The 10,775-nt window shown below is 47.0% G+C and overlaps 1 protein-coding gene across 3 annotated transcripts in view; it reads left to right on the top strand.

Annotated features, from left to right (window-relative positions):
- LOC135241994 (immunoglobulin superfamily DCC subclass member 3-like) overlaps positions 1-10,775 on the top strand; it is a 63,366-nt gene that overhangs the window by 27,996 nt on the left and 24,595 nt on the right. For all 3 annotated transcript variants that reach the window (XM_064312841.1, XM_064312840.1, XM_064312842.1), the window contains exons 3-5: positions 5,915-6,059; positions 7,290-7,420; positions 8,308-8,445. In XM_064312841.1, the coding sequence (XP_064168911.1) occupies positions 5,915-6,059; positions 7,290-7,420; positions 8,308-8,445 (414 nt within the window). The remainder of the gene's footprint in view (positions 1-5,914; positions 6,060-7,289; positions 7,421-8,307; positions 8,446-10,775) is intronic.

Raw genomic sequence — 10,775 nt, 5'->3', positions numbered from 1 at the left:
GTCTCGCGGCAAAACCCTTAACGAGGGGGTCAGGAGGGGGAGTTCGAGAGTGAGGGGGAACACGAAGACAGGATCGGGGTTTTTCAACTGGGAAATCGGAGAACCGGAATTATCCAAAGGTTCTGGTGTTCTTCAGCCCTTGAGTTGCTTTTTAATCAGACCCGCAGTGACGGGGATACGGGACGTTGCACTGCGCTGAATGATCCAGTTCCCTCTGTGCGACTGTGTCTTTTTTGTGTTAGAACTCAATAGGCTCGATACTGAACGCAAATAATGATGCAAATGGAAACGGTTTAGCCTCTGTTCTGTCCCTGCCGCCAGAATATGCCCATCATTTCAACACAAGTTATTCCTAATGGAGGGCTTGAGGCTTTCACCTGCTGTGCGGTGCATTGCCATTCGGTCATTTATCAACCCGTTTAGCGTTTGATCTGCGCAGTGCGAACTGGCTTTGAACCCTGGCCGTGGTCGAGCAGGCCGATCGCTCTTCCTCCTGTCCGCGGACAGTGTGGCGAGGTCTCGGGGTTTTCCCCGTGCGCTTTGAAGCTCAGGCTCGCCGTAATGCAAAACAAATGAGATTTTAATTGAGTGAAGCCAGCAGTCTAGTTCCCAAGAGCCTGTCCACTGCCAGCTCCGGACTGCTGAGGCAGCTTCGAGCCTGGCTTACCGCACGGCACCATGGGAGCCCTCGGACCCTGGAAAAGGAGTCGGCCTCCCTTGGATGTGCACTTGCTGTGATTCCTATGGAGGTTTTCTGTAATTGCTGTCCTTTTTGAAGTGCTCTAATGAGCATGAAGTTCATTGGTAGCCAATCATTAAGGAAAACAAAAGGCCCTCTTATGTTATTATTCTGAAGCATCAAGGTTTGCCTTTGTTGTCCCCCGCCTCCTTGCTCACAACACTTACTGATGCATTTTTAAAAGGATCAAAATATCAACAATGACAGCCACAACAAAAAAGACCCTTGCTAATTAATTTCAAATAGAGCGCAACCACTCCCACTCCCACACCCCCTCACCCCGGCTCCCATTTACTCCTCTCTCTCAGCTGCCTCCTCTGCCATCATTTAAATAATCTCTTCATTTTTTTCTGCCTGTTTTATTTGTGATTAAGCTGAGCGCATCAATGTCCGTGCGAGTGCTTTTTATAGAGTGAGCGCGCGGAGATTCGCCTCTCCCCTTTGGAGCCTGGGAGGAGGTGATGAGACTGAGACCCTGGTCTCTTTGCCGTGGGGTGCAGGGGGCAGGGGGTCGGCGGTGGGGGATGTGGCACCCAGCTTCACCACAACGGGAGGATGGGTTAATGAGTGACGGGGATTCCCACCAACCCCCTCCAGCTCCACTTCATCAAAAAATAGCTTTTATGTTTCTCCACTAATTACCTCGCTATCTTCTTTTTATCCTCTCCTTGGTCTGGTATGCACAGGCCGCCACCATATTCGCTGTTTACAAAATAAATCACATAAGAGGCTTTTCATAGGTTGCTCTGCTACTTTCAAAGAAACAGAACCTCAATAATGTGTTAATTAGCCTCGGACTCGGTCAACTGCTGTTTCTCTGCCACATCCCCAATATCCCCTGCCCCCCCCCCCCAACCACACACACACACACACACACACACACACATACGCAATCACATACTCACACACGCTCATTCACACATACTCTAACACACATACACATACTCAAACGCACACACACATACATACTCTAACACACAGACACACATTCATACACACACGCACGCACGCACGCACACACACAGTCGCTCAGCATGAAAAAATAAGAACAGTTTCTGAGCGAGCTGCAGCTTCTGATCCTGTTTCTCTCGCTCTATTGCCCTTCGTCTAGTATCAGAGACTTTGCTTGCTTTCAGAGAGTAAAACCCTCCACCTGAAGGCCGAGCAGTCTTTAGTGTTGGTAACGTCGGTATCGGAGAGTGGTGGAAGTTCAGGCTCTTTCAGACTGGAGAAAGCACAGTCCCTTTAATCTGTTGTGCAGGGTAACCCTGTGGTGAAAGGCAACTCTGTATGACTCGTGGGCAAGGAATTTTTCCTCTATAACATTTTAGCCTGTAACATTTGCCTTTCTTCCAATGTTATTGCTAGGCCTAGTGAAGCACTATGTCCTTCCTGTGTCAGGAGAGTACACACCACCCAGTAGGACCCCCCCCAAAGGTTGTGGGGCACTTTACTGCCCTGAGCCTTATCCTTCAGCCTGATGATTCACAGTATTGCTCCTTCCACAGCTCGCCTCCGAAGCTCATTCGTTCTCTCTGAGATGCATTTTATTTATTTTTCTCTGCATGGCCCTGTGTCCTATTCTTACCAGAGCTATGGTGGAGAGAGGAGCTGGGCAGGTTTTCACAGATCGGGCCGTACGCTGTCTACCTGTTGGTCCGGCGTAGCAGGACATCCCCGGACAGGTGGCAGAGCAAATACCTACGGCGTCTGTGTATTGGTAGAATTCCCACCCCCTGCACACTGCTGTCTGGGTCTGCTTGCGAGCTCACGCGGCCAAGAGTGAAGAGCCTGCACCGAATCGGGTCCAGTACTGTACGGACCGGTACCTCAACCGCGATCCGAACACGAGTCGCTTCATGAGCTCAGTCACGGGACGAAAGGAGCCCGCGCATCTGCATCAGAAAGCCATCGCCCTCCCTGAAAACGGCCTTTCAGCGCACCTATTTAAAGCCATGTTGTGGGACTCGTTGACTCTCCGCGCTGAAATAGCGTCATATATGCATAATTTATGGCCACCGTTTCCATTATGCATGCTTACGGTGAGCGGAGGAGCTATCTCCTGATGGAGAGCAATGCGTGGAGGATGATGTCACAGCTCTGTATGGGGGCCATGAGTGCTTGGGGTGGGTGTGTGGGGGGGGGAGATGAATTATAATAAAGAGGAATGCATGGCCAGCCCACTGGAGCCTCGTAACGCGGTGGGCTTCTGTGCGCGTCGGGTGTGCGGTGCACTGCGGCTCCGGCGTCATTAACTCCAGCTCCGGCGGTGACATTAACCGGTGTCATCTCAATGAATCAGAGCCGCGGAAGGACGTCTAATGGCCCTCGTCCCCTATAGAGGACGCATATATCACAGGTGCGAGTGCACGCCTCCATGTACCTGTTCACACGTGTGAAAACTGTTATTTTGCTGTCCGTACACTTGTCACCACCACTTTCTACATGCTTACTAGGTTTTATATCACTTTAGGCCTGCTCTGTTCTTCACACATCAATTACTTGTTAACGTATTCCACCAGATTGCATTTGATATGCAGTAAATATGCCGTCCCCCCCCCCCCGTCCCCCCCCCCAGTATATATTGTTCTCTGGGGATTAAGGCTGGCCCCGTTCGCGCCGTGAGGGTGACTGATGGTACTTAATGAAAAGGAGTGAGATTAAATGAAGTTTTGCTCACTTGCAGCAGTAGAATATTGAAGGTGTTAATGATCTTGCAGTGGAAGCACTTGTGACAGGTGTGAATGCACCGTGCCTTCCCGCTCTGCGGTTTCCTGTAAACAGCAGAGGATTGGGCCCCCTGCTTTACCATCTCTGATGTCACTGTCGTCCTGAAACTGGCTGCATGTGAATGGGACTGCATTTGTGTGAGCTGCATGCTGCCCCCCTGTCTCTCTGCCCCTTTGCTCCTCTCATTAGATCTGCTTATGTGCCACAGTGCAGAGCCATGCTGGAAACGGCCAATTTGTAATAACACGCAAGTGTTTCTGAGCATTTGGCTGAGTGACAATCTGTGAGGAGTGATTAAAAACAACATAAAATGGGGCTTTTGGGCATTTACTACGAGCGTCTTCCACGATTGCGAGCAATCTGCTGCATGTGTTAGCATACGTTTACACACCGGACCTGTCTGCGTGTGCATTTCTGTGAGTGTGTGTGTATGTGTGTGTGTTTTTACATGTCTGTGTCTCTGTGAGCTTGGTAACTTAAGCATCTCCATATGAGCATGCGTGCATTTGTGTGCGAAGGGGTGGAGGGGGAGGGTCATAGAGGTGTGGGGTGCTGGGTGTGGGCCAATCTGTGCCGGCCATGTTTAATGCATGAGCACTAATAGCTGGGGCCCCATCTTGGTTGGTGTGTCTGTGGATGTGGGGGGGGCGAGGGGGGGGGCTGAGTAATGAAGGTGCTCAGACGGAGCACCATGTTCGAGATGGATGGCCGCAGGTTTGCCTGGGACAGATGTAAGATGAACAGCATTTAGGTGGTGTGCCTCCCCCCCCCAGCTTGCTTACTCCCTTGGGGGCATTTGGTCGAGTGGCACCATGTGCAGAGAAACCCTGGTGGATTAGGCAGCCACATAATGCATATGCGTATACGTGCTTAATGTGTTTGCTCTTGTGTTTACCAAAGGGCAGGGCGGTTAGGCAGAGGCAGTGGTTTATGGCCGGGTTCAGGCGTACAGTAAGGAGAGAGAGAGGTACGCGTAATTGCATCAGTAGCTGTTCCTGTACCTTGCCTCCTGTGCCTTCTCAGTTGCCCTGGATACAAGACGGTCGGCTCATCTCCCTGGCTGAAATGGCCCGTCGCGAGTGAAGCCACGGCTAATTGTGCGATACAGACAATAGCGACAAGGCTGACACCCCACAATAATTAGCACTGCTAACGATGTACCACACGAAGATGAGGAGATGGATCTGGAGCATCCAGAAGAAATGTCTCTGCATAGGGGCCCGTTCCACAGGGGACCAATTAAATGGAGCTTTCCTGCTTAGATACAGTACCATGCACCTGTAGCATAGCACCATTGCCTGCTTCTGTAACTGTGCTACATTTGAGAGCTCCGCAGTTGTACAGTTACAGTAGGTCTTTTACTATGAAAACCCGCAACCCCATGGTGCAGTTTTGTCCAGTAGAAAGAATTTTAAATCAAGTCTGTTTAAATTTTAATCAGGAGACCAGTCCTCTGTGCATTTACAGGCTACCCTTTGAGCCCGGTCATGACGAGGGGCCATACTTTTCTCATTAAAACTGAACAACTTGGGCCGCGGTCGAACGGTATCGATACACAGCCCTGCCTGATGTTGCAGCTTTTTATTTGCTCTTGCGTCACAGCTTTACAGCAGAAATCTGTGGGCAACGATTTACTTCCCTCTCACTTTAGGATCTGACTGCAAGGAGCATTTTCCCTCTCCTTGCTGTGAGATTCATTCTGCAGGCACAAGTTATTTCAGAAGCTCAGAATTTATCCAGAAGCTTTAAAAGTGCATCCATGCAAGCGTGTGTGTATGTGTACATGTGTGTGCATGTGTGTACATGTACAAGTGTGTGTGTGTGCGTGTGCGTATGTGTGCATATGTGTGTGTACGTGTGTGTGTGTGTGTACACGTGCATGTGTTCGTTTGTGTGCGTGTGTGTGCAGGGGAGAGAGAGTCAGAGAGTGTGTAATTGTTATGCCAGTTCAGCTTAAATTAATGTGTCAGTTGGGAAAGAATAGAGGTGAAAACCAAGTAGGGGGTTTATCCCTCTTGTTATGCAGAGAGTGTTCGGATAAGTCCGAGTTAATTACGTCTGACATTTAAAGAAGTGCACTTGTCTTGAAGATGTTGGGAGAGCTGTAAAAAGACAGGCATTCCACTAATTTTTGTTGTTGAGTTTGTTTTAAGCCCCCAGAACCCCATACTTTCCTCCAGCATCATGTGATTCTTCTTAGTCTTATTTTTAACTAAGAATAATAATAATAATAATAATTATTATTATTATTATTATTATTCTTAGTTATTATTATAAGGAGAAGAAGAAGAAAATAATAATAGTAATAAACCATGAAGGACATGTATGGGGGGCAGCACATACATTTTTGCGCACTCACTCAGAAGCCTTCCTTTGTTGTTCAGATAACGGTAATTAGTGCTGTGATGATGTGTGACCCGCCCTCTCCATCTCTCCTGCTCTTAGCGATGGCGGAGTTCCACGTGCAGCCGCAGTCGGTGCGAGCGGAGGAGTCGGGGGTGTGTCGCTTCCAGTGCCAGATCCACGGCCTGCCAGAGCCTGTCATCAGCTGGGAGAAGGATGGGCAGGAGGTGGACACAGAGGACGAGAGGTACTACAGCGCTTCAGCCCGAATCTCACTGTGCCACATGCGCAGGGATTACCTGTACTCCAGCCCAACCCTCACTATGCCATATGTACAGGGATTACCTGCAATCTAGACCAACTCTCACTATGTCATATGTACAGGGATGAGCTTTAATCCGACCCAACCCTCACTATGTCATATGTACAGGGATCACCTGTAATCCGACCCAACCCTCACTATGTCATATGTACAGGGATGAGCTGTAATCCGGCCCAACCCTCACTATGTCATATGTACAGGGATTACCTGCAATCTAGACCAACTCTCACTATGTCATATGCGCAGGGATTACCTGTACTCCAGCCCAACCCTCACTATGTCATATGTACAGGGATTACCTGTACTCCAGCCCAACCCTCACTATGTCATGTGTACAGGGATGAGCTGTAATCCGACCCAACCCTCACTATGTCATATGTACAGGGATTACCTGTACTCCAGCCCAACCCTCACTATGTCATGTGTACAGGGATGAGCTGTAATCCGACCCAACCCTCACTATGTCATATGTACAGGGATTACCTGTAATCCAGACCAACTCTCACTATGTTGTATGTACAGGGATTATCTGTAATCCAGCCCAACCCTCGCTATGTCATATCTACAAGGATTACCTGTAATCCAGCCCAGTTCTCACTAAATCATGTATAAAGGGATTACCTGTAATCCAGCCCAGTTCTCACTATGTCATGTATAAAGGGATTACCTGTAATCCAGCCCAAATCTGACTATGTCATATGTGCAGGGAATGATTATACTTCTCCACTCTGTCACAGGGATTGACTGTACTTAAATTCAGTCTTCACTCCATCATATTTACACAGATCACCTGTAATCTGGCCAAACCCTCACCATTGCATATGTACAGCGCACGTCTGTAATATAGTTCAACTTTCACTCTGCCATGTGTAGGGAATTATTTTTAATGGAAACAAACCCTCACGCTGTCATAGATACCATGTTCAATCTTCACCGGGTCTCTTGCATGGAGATAATCAGTAATCCAGCCAAGTTCTCGCTCTCTTCAAAGAGAATGAACAGCTGTTTAACTCTGACCTCCCCACCACTCTGGCTATTTCCTCATGTGTGCCGCGGTCACACTGTTTCATACGGTACAAGCGTGCGCCTGCCGCGCCGGGTCCTGCGGCGACTCTGGGACAGGGGGCTGACGGGGGCGTCCGTCTCTCTGCCCAGGTACACCCTCCTGCCCACGGGCGTCCTGCAGATCACGGGCCTGCGCTCGGAGGACGGCGGCGTGTTCCGCTGCGTGGCGCACAACAGCGCCGGGGTCAAGCGCAGCGCCGGGGCCAGCCTCGCCGTCTCAGGTCCGCACCGCCGCCAATCCCGCCAATCCCGCTGCCGCCTCGCACCCATCGCCCGCTAAGTCCCCCGGAGCAGCAAAACAAATGGCATATTTCTGTGCTTACAAACACAGTGTCATGGTTTAGTCATATGGGGTTCCTCTTGATGTGTGTAAAGAAAAAACCGGCATTTAAGGTTTTTGTTGTCGAATGTGGTGAAAGCTCTCAGTGAGCCCTTTGAATACAGTGATGTCTGCAGGCTTAATAGATTATAATTGCAACCTGCACATTTCAATGATGGGCCTGTATTAAAAAATGAGATGGGAGTATACATAACTTACATTAGTAACAGTATAACCTCAACAATACCAGTACACTGTGATTTTTTTTAAACTTAATTACAGTATAATGTGTCATTTCTAAAATTGGAAACCATGGCCTCCTATTTAGCAGCCATCACTGAACATCTAGAATGTATGTTAGGTTATTCATTATAGATTAAAAAAATAATAATAATTATATGTTTTATTGAAATGCTTTTCCTACACTCAAAGCACTTTACCATAATGCATTAATAACTGTACCATTTTGAATTATTTTCCAATACTTAATGTGCTCAATCTAAATTCTCCTGCTCTTAGAGCTGTTGCGCACTTAAAAATTTTGCTTTTATGTGTTTTACGTTTTTACTGTAACATGCATTAATGCTCTATCAACCTCATGTCTCTTTTTGTCTCACGCACACACACACTCACTCACTCACTCACTCACTCACTCACTCACTCACTCACACACTCACTCACTCACTGACTTACTCACACACTCACTCACTCACTGACTTACTCACACACTCACTGAACTCATTCACTCACTTGCTGTTCTGTCTGTCTCATTCACTCACTCACTCGCAGGCTCTCAGTCTTCTGTTTACAAGGAACCCATGATCCTTGTGGGCCCTGAAAACCTCACTCTCACCGTTCATCAGACCGCCATTTTGGAATGCGTTGCCACAGGATACCCGCGCCCAATCGTGTCCTGGAGCAGACTGGGTAAGGCAACCTTCTCTGGAGAGTGCTTATTTATTTATTTATTTATTTATTTATAAATTTGGCACCCTTGGGACTGAGTATATCCAAAACTCCCATTCGATTCGGGAGAGTGTAGATATTCATGGTTCTCCTCTGAAGCATGTGGTGTTACCAGCTGCTTCTTTTCACATTGCAGACTACAACTAAGATTACTTATAGCAGTCAGAGGAAGACCTTTCACATGTGGGTTTGACTGCCGTTTACAGGCACCCGATTGACCAGCAGGGGTCACTAAATAGTGATGAACGCTGAATCCTTTCCAACTGAACACTTCTATTCCCTGGGTGGCACAGTCACTAGTTGAGTGTTGAGCGTTGCCCGGCCACAGTTGGCACTGGCATGGTTCGTATCCCGTCCGAGGCCTTATCGGTGCACCATGGCATGGTGCCTTAACCGAATGAGCCATCTTGCAGCCCTGGAAGTGTTTTTTTTATTTTTTTAAATCAGTGTATAGAGCAGAAAGCCCCAGGGGAGCTATGTGGCCCCAGGGTTGAACACATCTCTGAACTCATGTGCCCCCAGCAAGCCAGTGGAGTAAATGTGTCAAGCAAGAGCCCGTACAAAGAAGTGACACTCACAGTGTAACACTCACACATTGAAGCTCACACTAGCCGGGAGCTAAGTGCATGTCATCCCCTGTGAAGCGCTGAAAGCGTTCACCCGCTCCGACAGCACGCCTGTCTAACACATAGTGACAAAGATCGGGTCTGAACACTTTCTGTGGATCTTTGTAATGTGTTTAGCATGACGGGCAGCTTGAAAATACACATCTGCTGTCTTAGAAATAATACTGACGCAACACTGATACTCAACCATCAGAGGATTTATTCACCATAGAATTCCCTGTAAAGGCATGTTGCTTTCCTCCTGGAGGTAGCACCTAATGTCCTCAGTTAAATCATTACATTTATTCTCAAAAATTGAATTTAGGAAACCCTCATTTCCTTTGCTGAATTTTGAAGCTCATGAAACAGAAATGATTCATTTGTCAAAGATCAAATATGTATGAAATCATTTTGTGGCTCGTTATTGCCCATGTCTGTGTGTGTGTGTACGACATAAAAGTGAATAAATTTCAATTCAAAATGTAAACAACAGCTCTTTTTATTTTTATGTAGTTTTCATAGATTATGTGTGCTTTTCAAGCGAATGTGCTTGGAACTGTGCGTGGAATGAACGAATAACCTAATGGCAGTGCAGAAGATGTTCGCTCATATGGCATGTAGCACAGTATATATATAGGCTCATTTCAGTAATGCTTTTCTCCTTCATGAACAGAGTTTCTCATTTTAATCAGAACATATGAAATAATGCATAATTTCAAAAAGAATATGGGGCAGATATGAAATGGATGAATATTTTATTTAATGGGAAAAATGTTCTATATATCTCCCACAGAATTCTTTTTTTTTTTGTTAATTTCTTCCCTAACTCATATTAATATCCAGCATGGTATATTTGCAATTGCTTCGTAAATGAACACTTCCAGCAGTGCTAAGCCTTTGGGCACCATGTTGTTTTGTTAAGAGAAATGGGTTGATGATTATGGTTTATTACTGCAATACCATGCATTGAATGTAATCTCCTCCCCAACCCATGATCTACAAAGATTTATAAAAATGCTAACCAGAAGAAAGGAAATTATCTTATTTCCCACATCAGGAATGCATACGGTTGCAACGTCGTTTTCTCTATACCGCATGCATACCCCGTAGGTTTTGTTGAAAATGTATATTGCTGACCTTGGAGCAAATGAATAGAAGGAGTAATAGTTTATGGTTACAGTGTCCGAGCAGGCCTGACAGTAGTGATGAAGTGCCGCTATGCAGAGCATGAATGCTTGTCACGCTGCACGTGTCTGTGTGTGCGTGCGTGTGTGTGTGTGTGTGTGTGTGTGTGTTTGTGTATGGGTATATGTAGGTGTGTGCTTGTATAGGCATGGCTGTGGTTTACATGTTTGTGCATGTGCTTGTTCTGATTTATAACACACACAGATATGTACTGTGGGCATTTCAAATCTTTTTTTATTTTTATTTTTTTGGTCATGCACTTTTTTCCTGTATGAAGATAAACGTGCCATGAGCGAACCAGAAAATGAATGAGGGTCGGGCGTAGTGTGCAGAATTCACCCCTGCTGGAAACAATAGCTGCGAGCTGACCTCTGCCCCTGCCCTGCCAGTTTTCCAGTTTAATGTTTTTGAAAGCTGTCAGCCAATCTAATTCAAGCCCCTGCCTCCCCATGCCCCCAATCAGATCAGCCTCCTTTAATCAGATTCTGGATACTGCCTTGC

The sequence above is a fragment of the Anguilla rostrata genome, chromosome 16, assembly GCF_018555375.3.
Source record: "Anguilla rostrata isolate EN2019 chromosome 16, ASM1855537v3, whole genome shotgun sequence".
Classification (NCBI taxonomy): domain Eukaryota; kingdom Metazoa; phylum Chordata; class Actinopteri; order Anguilliformes; family Anguillidae; genus Anguilla; species Anguilla rostrata.
The sequence above is the reverse complement of the archived record's forward strand: the minus strand, read 5'-3'. Positions and strand labels throughout refer to the sequence as shown.